Source organism: Ascaphus truei, chromosome 1 (genome assembly GCF_040206685.1).
Source record: "Ascaphus truei isolate aAscTru1 chromosome 1, aAscTru1.hap1, whole genome shotgun sequence".
Taxonomy (NCBI): domain Eukaryota; kingdom Metazoa; phylum Chordata; class Amphibia; order Anura; family Ascaphidae; genus Ascaphus; species Ascaphus truei.
In genome coordinates this window covers 84,885,946-84,903,292 of record NC_134483.1, presented here as the reverse complement: position 1 = coordinate 84,903,292, position 17,347 = coordinate 84,885,946, and the positions used below count along the sequence as shown (strand labels likewise).

At 39.9% G+C, this 17,347-nt stretch overlaps 1 protein-coding gene across 1 annotated transcript in view; it reads left to right on the top strand.

Annotated features, from left to right (window-relative positions):
• The window catches only part of JMY (junction mediating and regulatory protein, p53 cofactor), an 82,403-nt gene extending 65,747 nt beyond the window's left edge, over positions 1 to 16,656 (top strand). Inside the window, exons 7-11 of the mRNA XM_075590855.1 lie at positions 35 to 121; positions 4,622 to 4,714; positions 6,259 to 6,811; positions 8,070 to 8,379; positions 8,867 to 16,656. Coding sequence (XP_075446970.1) covers positions 35 to 121; positions 4,622 to 4,714; positions 6,259 to 6,811; positions 8,070 to 8,377 — 1,041 coding nt within the window. The 3' untranslated portion in view covers positions 8,378 to 8,379; positions 8,867 to 16,656. The remainder of the gene's footprint in view (positions 1 to 34; positions 122 to 4,621; positions 4,715 to 6,258; positions 6,812 to 8,069; positions 8,380 to 8,866) is intronic.
• The last annotated feature ends 691 nt before the right edge of the window (positions 16,657 to 17,347 follow it).

Sequence of the window (17,347 nt, the reverse complement as noted above, 5' to 3'; positions counted from 1 at the left end):
AGATTTTGGATTGCTGTATTTTATGTCTCTGCAGGAAATTTGCATTGCAAAGCACAGTGAAAAGATCCAGCAGCATGTTCATAGTGACGAGGATCATAGAGTGCATCATGCTGTGCAACTAGTGAGTTGGGTCCCTCAATTATTACAAATAACCTTTAGATAATTGTACATTTTCCAGTTTCCTGACCAATTGCTTTTTGCAACCACAACCTGAGAAACTTCTAACACAATGACTGATTAATGTAAGAAATAGTATTACCAGAAATGACAACTTGACACAGTAGAGTGGATTTATCCAATACATTTCATGCCAATTACTTTTTATACAATAGGAGCTTGGATGACCTAATATATAGGCAAGAATTTACAGAGCTGCAGATTACATAAATAGCTATTTGAGAACAGGCTCCCTATAGAAGACAGTGAGGAGGTAAACAAAAAGACAGATAGAAGCATAATTAGTATAGAGTCTTTGAGCTTTATTTCTGATTGCGCAAATTGCCTGTATTTAACAATGTGATCTTCAAATGAACACAAAGAGTAGCTGAAAACTGAACATCATACATAAAGGCGCACTAACAACTATATCAAATAATTTGAATGGGCTGTGTGGTGTTTTATGGAATAGCAATAACTTATTCAATGTGGCCCTGTATGTTTTTAAGGGTGGAGAGATAATGAGACAGTCTCAAACTAGTGCTTCACAGACTACAGCAGCAAGTTGATGGATGCAATCCAAGTATATATAGCGCCAGCTTGAGAGTATAAACAGGAATTAGATCATTGCCATTCGTAGTGCTTTAGTGAGTGTAGTATTTACTGACAAGTAATGTGATAAAAGATGCCCCTTTGATGAAATTAGCGAATGTTCAATCAAATAAATCTCTTTGAAATCCAATAGGGGTCAAGTCAATGTTGCCCAGCCTTAGGCCGCACTTATAGTGCTAGCGACGGCGACGCGACCGATGCCGTCGCCACCAGCGAAAGTTATAATTAGATTTTCCGCGACTGTCGCCAGTGACGTCACGAAAGGGGGTGGGCCGCAGTCTCTAATGTGGTTTAGAGCCAGTCACATGTGGCGACTTTCTCTAAAAAAAAAATCAAATAGATCCGGCTTCAAAAAAATTTGAAGCGATGTCTCCGTCACCATCGTGCTTACTATAAGTGCTTGCGACGGAGTTAATGTGTTTGATTCGGAGCAATGTCGCAAGGCACTATAAGTGCAGCCTAAGAGGGAAAGGAGAGTAAACAAGGGGCAGGTGAATATGCTGGATCCCAATGGAATGCGGACCCTCCCCACTTCACTCACTCCTAAGCCCCCTCTGTGTATAGCCCCCTCTTTGTATAGCCCCTCTTTGTGTAAATAGATGGTAATAATATCAGCATTGAAAAAAGTCAGTACTCACAGCACAAATGAACGATCCGGAGTCCCAGAAAGATGTGTGCGTCTCCATTTTGATATACGAAGCAGGTAAGGAACCCGAGCAGCCAGAAGGAGGAGAGCACAGCTCATGAAAAACCGGGAACCAGAATAAAGTGCCGATTAAAAAGGTAAGATTTATTAGGAATTCATGAACAGCACAAGCATTGAACAGGAGTGGTCCTCTTACGTGTTTCGCGCTGTTCAAACGCTTTATCAAAGGGCTTGAACAGCCCAAAACGCGTAAGAGGATCACTCCTGTTTAATGCCTTTGCTGTTGATGAATTCCTGAAAAGAATAAATCTTACCTTTTTATCGGCACTTCATTCTGGTTTCTGTTTTTTCATGAGCTGTGCTCTCCTCCTCCTGGCTGCTCAGGGTCCTTAACTGCTTTTAAGAGTGCATTTCTTGCAATCCCTTCCAAGCGTAAATTTTGATAACTGTACCTTTTTCATCTAATAAATTGACAAATGGAGAATGTAACAATTAAACAATGACCGTTTCAAGGGGTGCTGAAGATGGTTGAACTTTTTAGATCATGCAATTGTTGAGATTGTAAATCATGGTGCCTTTTTGGGAAAGGTGTGATTTAAACATAAATGGTATGAGAAGAAGACAGCAAATGTGAGTGCAAACAGTGATGCTGTTGTACATGTTTCCATATGGCAAAAAGAAAATCTCATAATTTTTTTTGAAGTGAAACTTCCTTAGTGGCACCTCATTCGAACTGGGGCAAAAATGGATGGTGGAGACAGAAATTAAACGGATGTGACGTCAGTGCTGGCAGTTGAGGCCAGGCTGTGTTCTGGCTCAGCCCAACCCCAACCCCAACACTGACATCACACCCGCTCCACAAATCAGATGCGGCGGAGGCGATAGCCGCCGGCGAAGCTCCTAACGGCTGCTGCTCCCCCCACATGGCCGATGACATATGCGGCGCCGCCGGCGCCGCTCCTAACGGCCGCAATTTCCCCCAGGTGGAGATGGGCACGGGCGGCATCCGGGGCAGCGGGGACCGGCTCTCCTGCTACAACCCGCTGACCGCTCTCTGTCCCAGCCGCGCGCTCTGCCGGGCTGGAGACTCAGACAGAGCCCCCCTGCGCATGCCATTCCTCCCACACGTCCGCGGCCACCATTCCTAACTGCCGCTGCTGCCCGCTGACATGCGCGGTAGCCATGGTGACGCTCACGGGCGGCTCGGAGACCTCCTTGCGCTGCTGGGTGAATGAGGAGGATGGCTTTCCCCCCTTCTGCTCCCCCCCCCCCCCGCTCAACACACTCACCGCCGTCACAGCTAACGAGTGCCGAGATCCTGCACTGGTGCGGCTGCGCCGAACTGCTGCTGCTCTCCGCGGGGGCCCTCCAAGTTAAGGAGTTCTCCAGCTTCGAGGCCGGCGCTGCCAACCAGTCGAAGGCTCTGTTCGTGGTGAGCTGCGGGGGGTGAGTGGATGGGGTGAACTTCATGGCTGAGGTGATGTGGGCGCTGCTGCTGCTGGTCCCGATCTCCCCGCACCTATTCCTGGCCCCGGCCTTCTCCTCTCTCTTCCCGCTGCTACCTGGCGGAGACCTGCAGGCTCTCAACTGCAGCTGGCCGGACAAGAAGAGGATCCCGGGGCTGGGGGACATGGAGCTGCCCTCCTTGCCCCCCCGAGCTACAGCTTCACATCCGGAACCTGGTTTCAGGACTTAACCACCTGATGGAGGGTATCGGGGTGAGAGAGGAGTGCTTCTCGGTGGGGCATCTGAGAAGGATCATTGCGGGGGAGCTGGCCAGCTATCCTCAGGCGAGAAACCGCAGGAAGCATACACTGACACATACACATACATACACACACACACACACACACACACACACACACACACACACACACACACACACACACACACACTGACACATACACACACACACACACACACACACACACACACACACACACACACTGACTGACACATACACACACACACTGACTGACACATACACACACACACACACTGACTGACACATACACACACACACACTGACTGACACATACACACTGACACACACACACTAACACACATACACACACACACATACACACTCACTGACTGACACACAAACTGACTGACTCAGACACATACACTCACTGACTGACACACATACACACTCACTGACTGACACACATACACACTCACTGACTGACACACACACACACTGACTAACACACACACACTCACTGACTGACACACATACACTGACTGACACACACACTCACTGACTGACACACCTACACACTCTCTCACTGACTGACACACATACACACTCACTGACTGACACACACACACACACTCACGGACTGACACACATACACACTCACTCACACACCTACACACTCACTCACTGACTGACACACATACACACTCACTCACTGACTGACACACATACACACTCACTCACGGACTGACACACATACACACTCACTGACTGACACACATACACACTCACTCACGGACTGACACACATACACACTCACTCACTGACTGACACACATACACACTCACTCACGGACTGACACACATACACACTCACTCACTGACTGACACACATACACACTCACTCACGGACTGACACACATACACACTCACTCACTGACACACACCTACACTGACTGACATACACTGACTGATACATACAGACTGACACACACACACCCCAGTGATGCGCCGAACAGCGCCCACAAGTGATGTGCCTACTCCCCCGCCCCCCCCCACCCCCACCCTGTGAGCTGCCGAGCACCTCCCATGTTCCGTACCTCCGCTGGGGGGTTGGCTGCAGCAGGAAACACAGCCCACAGCTCCGCCGGGGGAGGAGACTCAGACAGAGTTCTCCTTGTCCGCAGCTACGTCGTGGTGGGTGTAGGTCGCAGAGAGAGACATACACACCACACACACACACACACTGACTGACACACGCAGACACACACACACACTGACTGACACACGCAGACACAAATAATTCAGTCACTATAAATATAGATGTGCAAATAGCTAAAACATGTGGTCAAACTTTTGTGTTTTGGAAGTCAAATTGTTTTGTGATTTTTAATTAAAAACATCACCATCACAAATAAAATTTATGTGACAAAAAACAAAGAAGTTTCACTTACTATGCGCGTGCTCAGCACACACAGCTTTTTTTACATTTATTTTGTCTGCTTTCAGAAACGAGACCAGCTACAAGATGAGGAACAAAAAAGCACTTGGTTTAGCCAAGAGCGACAGAAAACGTTGGACAGGCTCCGCACATTTAAACAGGTTAGTATTGGTTGATTTTTATAATTTAAGGTAGATGGCTTTGCAAATTTAGGAATGAAAGTTTAGCTGCAAGGAGGTCAATAACATATCCTGAAACGTACAATATATACTGCACTTGTTAGGTGCTTTTAGTGAATTAAGAAATGAGTGCGAAATACCAAATTTTAGCTACCAGGATTGCATTTTTTAAAGAACTGCAACAGGTGATGTTTTAAACAAATATCACCACAATGTTTTTGCACCAGAATAGCTGGGAGAAAAAAAATGAACCGGGATACTTGTAAGTGGGACATAAGCTCTATGTCATTCCAATCTCGCAAGCATTTTAGTTTTGAAGTCTGTCTCTGCTTTCCCCTTCTTCTGAGAATTGCACCCATCTACCAGCCACCTATCTCCCTCAACTGACTAGCACGTTATTATCTAGTGGCTTCCCGATAGATGTTTATGAACAAATGACCTTTCTCTGATGGTAACAAAGACCAATATGCATTTTTATTTCATTCTTTTCTTTGAATATGTAGCTATTTTGTGAATTTTACATGGGTTTTATTCATTATGAGGTTGTTTTTGTGATTATATATGGATTACAAATATGTTGCTTTAGAGTTCCATATTGAAGACTTGTGATCTAGCTACATACAGTATGATTGGGAATATGTCCTAAAGTGCCTCCTGGCACTTTCTCCTGGGAGATATTATAATATTGCTGGATTTGAGAGAGAAAAAATACCTTTTTGCATATGGCCCAAATCTTCAGTAGCATTTACACCAGAAAGGGGTGTGAACAATGTTAGATTCTTATCTCTTCTAATTTTTATGGTTGCTTGCATAAAATGTGCCACTGTCTACTTGGGCAAAATAAATAGAGGCAGAAAACCTTTTTTTTTTTTTAAAATATTGTTCTGCACACACGAAAGTGGAAGGAGTGTTTTTTTTTTTTTTTTTTAATATAACTAGGGACGTATAAAAGGCCTAGCAATGTAACCTTGGTATGGATGATTGGTAATATGTTTACAAATAATTAGTGAGACCTCTCCTAGAACACTATCCAGTGGATTATGTCCCTAGAGAGCAGTAAGGATTGTACATGGTTCACATCAAAAACCTTATAACTGAAGACTTAAGAACATCAACATGTACATCCTTGCAAAAAGAAGGGAGAGGGGAAGCATGATGGAGAATTTCAAATACGTTTGTGTTACCATGAGTTACATACTGATGAGGTACAGTATAGATGGAAAGTATTTTTCAGAGACTATGCTTTGAATTGTATGGATGGGAGACTGTTCAAGTATTTACAATTTCTCCACTAAAGAAAAATACTTTAACAGCCATGCAGCAGTGTTGGAGACAAACAGTGCAAAACAATGTGCACTGTGCAACCCCACAGGGGTAGGACACACTACATAAAAAGCCTTACATCTACTAGTCAATTATTTTGTATTGAGTAGGGAAATTGCCCTTATCTATGTTTTTATGTTTATTTACCAAGATGTAATATATAGTTGTATAATTTACTAACTTATGGATCTCTTTGTGTTTAGCACCATCCTGGACAAGTGATACTTAAATCGACCAGATTGCGTTTGGCTCATGCCAGAAGAAAAAACACAAGTGTAACCCCTGGTGTTGATGAGCCTCAATCCCTCTCTGTTAGCATTCAGACAGAGGAGATATCCAATGAGGGAGGCCCAGAAGTGTTCCAGCCTTTCTTGAACAAGAAGCTAAGGGGCCTAACACAACTTGAAGATAATGTATTACCTCCTGAAGGCATTACCTCTGAACTGCCACCAATGACTTCTCTCCCCACTTTCACCCATAAAAGACTTGAACCAGAAATTGATACTGTACAACCCCATTCCCTACCCGTGTCTGCTCCCCCACCGCCACCACCCCCACCACCACCTCCACCTCCAAAAGATGGCGCTGAGCCCTTAGAGATCAGGGTCATCCCGGTTAAGAAGGAGCCGGAAGAAACTGGGCCTCCAAAGACTGGAGGTGTCCCATTGTCCCAGTTATTTGACAGTAGTCAACTTCTCAGTGCCAGAAAAAAATTGAAGAAAATAGAAACTCTAGAAGGCATACAGAAAAGTAGAGGTATTGTAAAGTGTTTTTTTTTTTTTTTAAATCAACCAGTACATTTACAAGAATACACATTTGGAGTTTAGGACTAGGATTGGGAGTCTTGGAATGTTATATTGGTGGTACAGACAAGAGTGAGATTAAAAGTGCAATGTTCATCAACATATACTAGAACTATTAATGTTACAATCGTGCTCTCATCTGAACAAATCATATTGACCCCATGGTAGCTAGTATGTCTTGAGGTCTGGCACGCCAGGGACCCCATTACTTAGTAGCTTCAGCTACATCAAAGGTTTTTGCATGTTTGCTAGGGGGATCATGTTCAGCGCTCTACAGGCCGACCATCATCTCTCTCCTTTGCGTCATCCACGGATGCCTCGATCATATGATCATGACGTGCCGGAGGAGCTTCTCCGGTGCTTTTAGGATTAAAGCGTGGCCACTTACAGAAAGTTGGCAATACTCCTACTAGGCTATTGTTGGTATTTCTTTCCTCCGTGACTCTTGCTTGTCTCGTCTTTACTTTTTATTGGCTCTGCCTCCTAGGTAAGAGGAAAGACATGATGAACATAACATTAAATCTTCATTAGCATGTTGTAGCCCATATAGCAGGGATTTTCAGAGGTTCTTTCTCCGTTCTCCTACTTAAAACAGTCCAATGAACTTTTAGAGGGAGTGATGCCATTTCAAAGAGGAAAGAAAAATGTAAAAGAAAAAAATGGTTCAAAGCTGCAGACCAAGCAATATCCTACACGTGTTTTTTTTTTTTTTTAAATTAATCAGTTCTGTACTATGAGAAAATAGTTGTAGAATTTGTTTTAAACTACTATGAATTACATTTTTAATACATTATAATTTAACAAGCATTTTTTGTTTCAATAGCAACCATTTACAAAGTCGCCTCCCCTTCCTCTTCTGAAACAGGCTCTGGCACATCCCTTTTTGAACCCTTCCCTCTCTCTAGCAGTGCACCAATTGTATTTAGTGACTGCCTGGTCACATGATCTTCCCCACAGAACTTTGTCATATTAATATGTAAATGTGTTCCTTTGACTGCAGAATACTCCTCTGCAGCCATTTAGTGAACACTCCGAGCTGAATCTTCACCGATCGATTGGCAACTTAGCTAATTACTTATTGTGTGGATTGTATTAATGCACATATTAAAGGGAAAAATACAATTTAAAAAAAAAACAGCAGCTTGGACTGCTGCTTTAAGAGTAGAATATTCACTTTTTCCATATAAAAATGTAATTTCCTTTTTTTCCAGTAAGTTCACCAATGGATGAAGTACTCGCTTCCTTGAAACGTGGTAGTTTTCATCTGAAAAAGGCGGAGCAGCGAACTTTAGCTCCTTTCCCAGATGAGGATGACAGCAATAACATTTTGGCACAAATCAGGAAGGGGGTTAAATTGAAGAAAATTCAGGCAGAGATTTTAAGGGAATCTTTCACACTTCTACCAGACACTGACCCTCTGACACGCAGCATTCATGAAGCACTTAGACGGATTAAGGAAGCATCACCGGAGTCAGAGGATGAAGAGGACAGTTTGCCCTGCACAGACTGGGAAAACTAACGGTAATAATTCCCTACATTTCATTTTATATCTTTGGCACAGTTTTTTTATTATTATTGTTAACCTTACCTCCATTTTACATTTGTGAGAGGTCTATAATCTGAAATTTACCAGGCATGTTACCCCATATTCATGGAAACATGGCTTTACTCATATATTCCGGAGGCATGGAACAAATTGTTCAGCAATCTGCTTTGGCCCAGTGGAGCACAGCAGCCTGAGAAATTGTTGAGATTCTTGAATAAAATTCCTCAAAATGTATTTCATAAGTATTTTGGTTGCAGTTTGCAGGAGTTTTGCCTTCCCTCATACCAACAGCAAATAGGAGAGAGACTAAGAAAATTACATTTTAAAGCTAGTATGGAATGAAATGTGTCAATCTGACAGACTCGCAACTTTATTTAATTGCATGTTGGGACTAGCCAAATGTATAAAATAAATGTGGTTATTATCTTCACTCCATTTAACATGTTTTCTGTATATAAACAGGTGATTGAAATCAATTACTGCGATACAATAATCCTGGAGGAAAAGAGGTTCAAGGCAAGTCCACAAGAAGTAGCATCAGCTGAACGAACATACACCGGGAAGAAAATACTTTGGCCACATCAACAGAAGTTTTTGTAATATTGGGGAATTCATTGGAAATAAGTTACTGATGGAGCAAAATTATATTTAATTTAGTTCTTGACCTTTCATCCAGGATGGATTTTCTGACATTTTCCCTGCTTTCAAAGCACTTTTTTACCTTAATATGTTTGGCCAGTTAAGGGGAAGGGTATTTTTTTTTGTTTTTTTTTTAAAGATAAAATCTTTCTATTGATTATACACTTATTTTTTAAGTTAGAGTTTACGAAGCACAGCTTAAAAACCGTTACCACTGGATGCACTGAATCCATTCAGCTTGAAGAAAAAGTCAAGGAAAGCTTATTTTAGACTGTCAATGGCTTCTTTTACATCAACAGTATCAGACACTGTATTGACGATAAGTAGTTCATGTTCTGTTTACTATATATTAAGGAACCAAGGGAATGCAGTGATCGATTCCACTGAAAAAGATATTTCTTTAATGATGGGACCATTGTTAAGAGGCAACCATAGTGAAAAATAGACCCAAAAACCAGCAGGCACGGTTAGGCTAGTTTTGCCTAAAACAACAGGGTACACATGAAAAGCATACTTTAGTTCTCTTCCAGACTACTGTAGTGTGTTTGTTTTGAGAATATGTTCCATGCTCTTTAAATGATATAGTTCAGCAGGTCACTGTTACTATGAATATAGTAATTGACTATGCGCTGTGTAATAAAGAGCAAGTTGTTTGTCATTTTTACTAATTTAAAAAAAAACTTTTTACATTTTATTATTCTTGGTTTGATAGCTTTTCATGTTTTAATCATTGTATGCAATATTTTCGACTTTCCTTGCAGATGTTCTGAAGGAAAATGCAACATTTATCAATATTTATACATTGTTCAGGAAAACTAGTATTATTTTTCTGTGTTTTAGATATCTATATATTTTTTAACTGGGTTGTGCATTTTCCATGAAGTGGGCATTTCACATTCTATACAGAGTTGAATATGGGCACTTTGTAACTCTCTTAAAAAATCAATGCTATGCTGTCAAGTGACTGTACAAGTAGATTGTTTCCCATAAATTAAGGTTAATCCACTTTATCCCCAGCTACTTAGTGCACCTCATCTGTGTAGCTCACGTAATATAGAAAAACATTGTGGTCACAAGTCCCAAGTTTACCTCACTAGCCCAAACAAATATTCATTTTAATTCTAGTTTGACATTAACTGACCTGTCTTTCTGTATAGGCTTATTAACTAACTAGTAGGCAGGATAAAAGCTTCTCCAACACTTATTTTTTTGTATTTTATTCATGTTCAACTTCACAAATAGTGGTAATCAGTTTCGTACAGTGGAGTGATCAACAGTGGAGTGATCATTGTTACACAGATATGGAGTTGAAATGTGAATAGTTTATGAACTAAATATGACTTCGCCACCACCAGAACTTGAGGATTCTCTTACTTTTATTTGTTTGCATTATTGTAGGATTATACAACTCTGAGAATTTGTTACCGGATTATGTACCGTTGGTGATGTAAACAATCAACCTGGAAACAATCATATTTTAATTGATATGGTGTATTCCTAATCACATTCATCATGTTCTGCTGGCAAATGTCTGAAAGAAAGCATTTAAATATTCTGCTATATGTTTTGCTGATGTAATGTTCTCTTCATTAATGCAAGGTGTTATATTCAATAATGTATCCATAACCTTCATGTAATAAGGTTAGTGATCTTATCAAACAAATGCATTGTTTGTTTGTTTGTTTTTTATCACAATATAACCCCATTCAATGCCATTACGGCCTTATTAATCTATCCTGCTGCATATCTATTTTATCTTTGAGATTTTCTTTTGGTGGTTATTATTACGACTAAAATGTACCATGCCCAGTTCAAACATGAAATCACTAAGAAATCATGAATCTGTTTTAATCTATTGTATATTCTTTGACATTGCCACAATTTTTTTTTAAGTTCCCTTTCGGATCATTTTGTGCTGTAATTTTTTCATAATTCCACCAATTTATCCTATGCAAATATTTTTAGGAAATATCATAACTCTTGTCTGTGCTGACTGGAACTGCAACACATTACACTGCATTGAGTTGAAGCTCACCCTAAGAACAGTAACAGAATTGTGACTGACTTATAGTGGGATTTTAAGTACTTCTTAACATTTCCCAATAGTTATTACACTATGAAAGAAGTGGTGATATTTAGCACTAATTGTAAGATTTTAACAAAAATAATATTTCTTCATACAACATGCAGTGTAGTGGGGGGGAGGGGGAATTAGGGTTTGAGTAGTATGGAACTACTTGAAATTATCAATGACTAATTTGGTATGTAGAAGTCTGAACCATAAAGTAAACCTATTTATATATTGAAAGAGCAGCATTTAAGTTTTGCTCTCTTTTCGGGGAGGAGGAAAGCAAGGATGACTCCAGCAGAATTGGGGTTGTTATATTTATTTTTGCTTCTAGAACTAATATTTAACTTTTTTGCACATCTTTTATGATACAAATCACATTTGTAATGTGTTGTGCCTTTTCTAAATGCCTCCAAGAACTATAGTAAATATCTTTCAGGGCCCCGCTGTAGATTTTATGTATGTAAAATTGTATTTCTATAGCGCCAACAGTGTATGCAGCAAGAGAAGCAAGTAAATGACGTGTACCTACCCTGAAGAGCTTACAATCTAAGTGGTTTATTGGGAGAATTAGAAACACAGTAAAAGTGCAAGTCTAGGAGGTCAAGTGCTTCTGGAGTCAATACTGTAGGTGTAAATAATTTAAACACACACATAAACAGAACTTCTACAACCAAGACAATTTGCTACTGTATATATTTACTGCAAAAGTAGTTCAGCTTATCCTGGTGTTTGATCCTGTATAATTTTTGGACTTTACTATCAAATAATTAACTAAATCATTATATACATGTTATATAGCAGGTGAGTTGTTACATTGGCCAGAGCTCTCCTTTATTTTGAATTTGACATAGTGGGACTTTATTCCATATCTTCTGAAGAATTACATGGTCGTTTAAAGATGCCTTGTTAAATTGAAAGATTTCCTGTTACTGAACAAGTTATGGCTAATTGCAGTGGCCAAATGGGACTGTGGTTATGAAGTTAATTTTGAATATCTACATCTCCATCCAAATATGTAGATCAATAATGGCTAAATCTCACGTTTGTTTGAAAATCAATAATCCGTTCAAAAGAAAAGCCTCTGTGATTATGTATCACTGCTCTTTAACATGTCTCTGCATTCACTTCTAAAGGTGATTAATGCAGAATGGAAACATTGGGAAAGGAGTTAAAGAACAGTCCTACTTTATCAAGGTTGCTTCTCCTTTTACCTAATCAAAGGTACGGCTCTATTTTCCACTGACTTTTTGGTCTTGCTGTTTTGGTGAAAATAGGGGACACCGATATTATTTTTCATGTCATTGGATTTTGATGCTATGATGAAATTCAGAGTCCGAGCACAGCCAAATAGATTAGAAGATACAAATATTTTTTGCATCACTGCAGACCAACATTATTTGGCCCCAAAGAGGTTCAGGGTAATACAGTAGTTGGAAAGTTGTTCTACGGTAATTTAGTAAATATGTGTCTACCAGTATGTTATAGTGGCTAGGCTTCCTTAACTGTACCCTGTCTGGCATTCTCAATACTATTGGTCATCTGAACTTTTACTTTGTGGGAATACATTATACCCACCTATTTCTATCCCATTTCCTGTAAACCTGTGACAATGAGCTTAGAGTTTGAGAGCCTGCTAATGACCGCAGGATAATAAAGTGACACACCCTACAGCTTGCTTTGGGTCCTGACCCAGAATGTAAAATGGCCCATTTACTAAGTGGTGCTCAACTGTAAGGCACTCTATGGCCCATTCAAGCAAAAGGGCTGTAAAAGGTGCCTTATGTTTAGGGAAAACACTATACTACCGACTGATCATTTTGCACTAAAACCGATAAAAACGGAACTGATTAAATTCCACCTCTTGTGGCAGCCAAGTCATACGTAGGAGACTAAGGCCGTGTGTATAGTGCCCGCGACGGGCGACGCCGCCCAAAAACAAATGCATTGCCGCCGCGTGCGCTTATAGTAAGCGCGACGAAGCGGCGTTGCGTATTTTGGAAGCTGGCAATATTTGATTTTTCAAGGGCTGTCGCCTCATGTGACAGCCCCTGAACCAATCAAATGCCAGTAAGCACGCGACGCCGCAAAGCGAAATATAACTTTTGCTAGCGGCGACAGGTGTCGTCGCCCGTCCCGGGCACTATACGCGCGGCCTAAGGCATCACAGGGGAGTATGAAAATAAAAAGTGCACTGATAAATACCAAATTTAATTATTTTATTTTTTCCCCCAATGCAATGAAAACCCTAGGGAGAAATAATACTCTGATTTGGTGAGAAAAACACCGAAAACCTAAATCCCTACTTACGTTTTAGCACCACTTGGTAAATGTCCCTCGCATCTTCAGATCCAAAGTCTGTTTTGCATTTTTTTTCCTGTAAGTATACAGATATTTAAATCTGTAATAGGTTTGTATACCTGCCAACTATCTTACTTCGTTGGTTCATCTCATACGGTTTTGTTTTGTTTTTTTTGGGGGGGGGAAGGAGGGTTATATTATATTCATTTTAAGTGCGAGAATTTTACATGGGTTCCTACATATCTGTGCTTTCCATGTTTACCAAGAAAAAGGCACATTCTGTTTTGCCTTCAATATGTCTTCAGAAAATTGTAGGAGAAATTAGTTTATGGTCCATGTGTTTGTTATTCCTTGCTGGTCTAGAGCAGTGTGATGTAGTAAGCCGTCCTGTGTCATGAATCAAGGATCTACAGCTATAGGAAGCCATAATTGCAAGTCATTTATTTTCTTGGTAAAACTTTTTATTACAATATTTTAAATTGAACCAATACGTATCACCCTAGTAAATGTTAAGATAAATCTAATACAAAAATCCATATATTTATTTAGTGAGGTTTGTCGTAAGTACTTTATAAATTGATTTATTGTTCACTTACTTGCTAGTCATCTGTGTTGGGGATCTTTACCAATGTGTATCTGTTCCAAAAGCAGTAATATTGGATGAAATGAAAATGTTATATATTGAATTGTGTAGTTTACTTTATATGATTCTTAAACGTCATTAATCTCATTGATGAAAATATTACCAAAAGAAGCAACATATGTGTCTGTTTACATTTGAATAAAAAATAGCAGCCTCCACTTTGCTCCCAGCATCCACTGCTCCTAAGGTACAGTAGGATATAATGGTAGGTTCTTGTAATTGGGATGCTGGCTGCTGCCCTTATGAACAAAGATAAAAGTATTTTGTGGTCTAAATAAAACTAAATTCATGCTTTCCATTCAAAAGCTGAATTGTCTTGTAAAAAGGCTTTATTCCGAAGAGGAAAGCAGATGACCTGTTACCTTTGGTCATTAGTGCGAAATGCGTCAGATTGGTTTTAGGGGCTGTCGGGTGTCAATAAAGCCTACACTTGAGTGTCATTGTCCTGGTCTGTGTCCTTACCTGCATGGGAGTTGCACCGCTTCATTTTTCCTGGACCTTTGGTCATTAGCCTCTTTACCTGAGAGTACTGCAAAGCATCTAGCAGACAAGGGATTGAGTAATATGTTTAAAATTGTGATTTGCCTGCTGCTGCTTCTAATATTACAGGTTAAGTGGCTGATCGGGGCAGACAAATGTGTCATTGTTATCGGAACGCCATCCTCTTATAAGGCAATGTATTTTTATCTGTATTCACTCGTTTCTGATATGGCAATCTGCCATTGGATTAAAGGCTGTGCAGTATGTTTGGCAAGGCCCTTGAAATACAGTTGGTTAAAGGTTAAAATTGTCGCTCATATTTTATCTCAGAGATTATAATGTCTACAAAATCCTGCATGTGTATGTTTGTTTCTGCTGGGTTGCCCAGGAAATAGATTTTTTTATTCTAAGACTAAACTCCTCTAGTCACTTAGTATAATCTATCCAATGCTAGCGGTTCCCACAATGCATCATGAAGCACACATTCTGCCATTTGATGCTGTGAGATCTGCATTTGTAGAACAGGAAACATGTGACCGATGGGATTTGGGAAATTGTGACGGTGAGGGAGGAGTTGACGAAATCATTGAATATTATAACGACAGATGTGCAAAATCATCTTCCCCTCACAGTTCGGGAACCAGGCAGAATTTGCATTTGTTTTTTCCACTAAAATGATTACGGTTCGCAAAAAAAAAAAGACGAATATTAAGTCAGTGTGCAGGTCACATGATTATAAATTGATGTAACTTGACCTTTTTAGATCATGACATTTTTTTAAAATTCTGGCAAAATTGGTAAAAATGTTGCTCTGTAACTTTTTGTAAAAAATTTACGAAAAGGCAATATTTTTAAGAAATTAACACACAAATTTGCAAAGCGCATCACTAATTATATATCCCCCCTCCTCTGAACTGCATTTCACATTTTGGAGGATTTTCTGATCCCCACACACCTACTGCATGTGAAGCTCATGGGTACAGTAATTAAATCTTGCATGGCATCCAATTATAATCCACATAATAAATTCATTTTATGAATTTCATTACATTCGCTTGATTTGTTGACACAGCATTAATGTGTTGTATTCCTTTACGCGCTATTTTTTAATACTTGCTAGGGATTGTTTCAAGGATTCATTACCAAGTAGATGACATTCTAGAGTTCGCAGAACACACAGCAATGAGGTGTACCCATCTTTTACTGGTGAGCATGCTATATATTAATGAACTGCTGAGCCTGCATGCAACTGATTTCCTTTGTACTGGTTACTGTGCCCTCCAGCAGAAAGAGTTGCATCTTGTTCTGTTTTTTCTAACAGTACAGCAAAGTCCTCTCGAGAAGCATTGTTTAAATCCTCAGTCAGACTTGTGGAACAAATGCAATCTTGCATATTTTCTACCTGAAGTTTTTCACATAAGTGTTTGTTTGTATTTGTGTTCTGCCTAAAATGGCATTATCTTTAGCATTGTTTGAGGGAAATGGATGACGGGGATGCCAATATAAAGATAATCTTTTTATTATGTTTTTTTGTGCACTGCCTATTGTCATTAAAGAATGTAATGTTTTAATCTGTTTAACCGGTTTTAATCTGTATGGATATATAGTCATAGTGGACGGGTTGACTGATCATTTACTAGCTTTGTGCAATATCATAAGATATGAAACTGAAATTAACACTAGCACATTGTGCTCGACTTTATAAGATAGTAAATCACTTTAATAACCGAACATTTAAAATGCACATTGTATTGTAAATGATGACTTGTGACAATTTACAATACCATATAATGCTCAATTAATCAAAAGTATTTATTATGTGACAAAAGTATAATTTTTTTAAGTAAGCAAGCATTTATATATAGCAATACTATGAAGTGAGAAAAAAAAAACATTTGATTTGCCTTTCTGCCTCATTTGTTTTTTTTTTTAAATTAGTGCATCCTCTAATAATTGAATTGCTTTGCATTTAATTTTTTTTTACTATCATGTTTAAATACCTTGTACACAGTCCCAAAATCACTTTTCTCTTATCCAAGCTATGTAACAACATACTCACAGTTTTGGTGCTTACAATTATTTCTTTGTTTTCTTTAATAAAGGTTATTTATTTGAACCTAATTCTTTCATGTTTATTATTATTGTCCTTGCCATTTATATCTGAGTGTAAATTTAGCAACATGATATAACATACAAAATATTGTATCACCCCTGTTTAAATTGCTGTAGAAGATATGCAAATGTATAAATATTGTCAGCAGACAGGCTGTGAAGGATGTTAAGTCTAACAAGGCGTTACTCAAAGTAGATATTGTTTTAATTAAGTGTAACAGTGTTTCTCCACCTTCCCCCCCCCCCCTCCCCTCCCCCTCTGGGAGATTCCCCTGTTACCAGGTGTGTAGTACTGCTTACCTGCTGGGTTACAGGATGCCAAGCTTTCTACCGGTGGTAGTGGGGAAGACAGGAAAGGCTTTTGAGTTGGTGAGTCACTCCTCTCACATGGTTCAGCACCTCCATCCCGTGCAGGCTCAGGAGTGCCAGAGGCAATCCGTGCAGGAGTATATTTCGTAACACTGGAACAGCTTTATTCTCTTCTCCAAGAATACAGCAAACAGACAGCATACCCTTGGCCTCCAGCTTTAGGATGGTCCCTGGACTCTACACACAGGCATGGGCCCCAAGGGCCGGTCCTTGCTCTTCCCCTACTCCCTTGTGGAGCAGGCTCCAACTCCCCTAAGGGAGGGGATAAAAAGTGGCCAGAGCCCTGCACACACTCTTTTGGGAAAGTCTCTCAGGGGAGAGACAACTAACT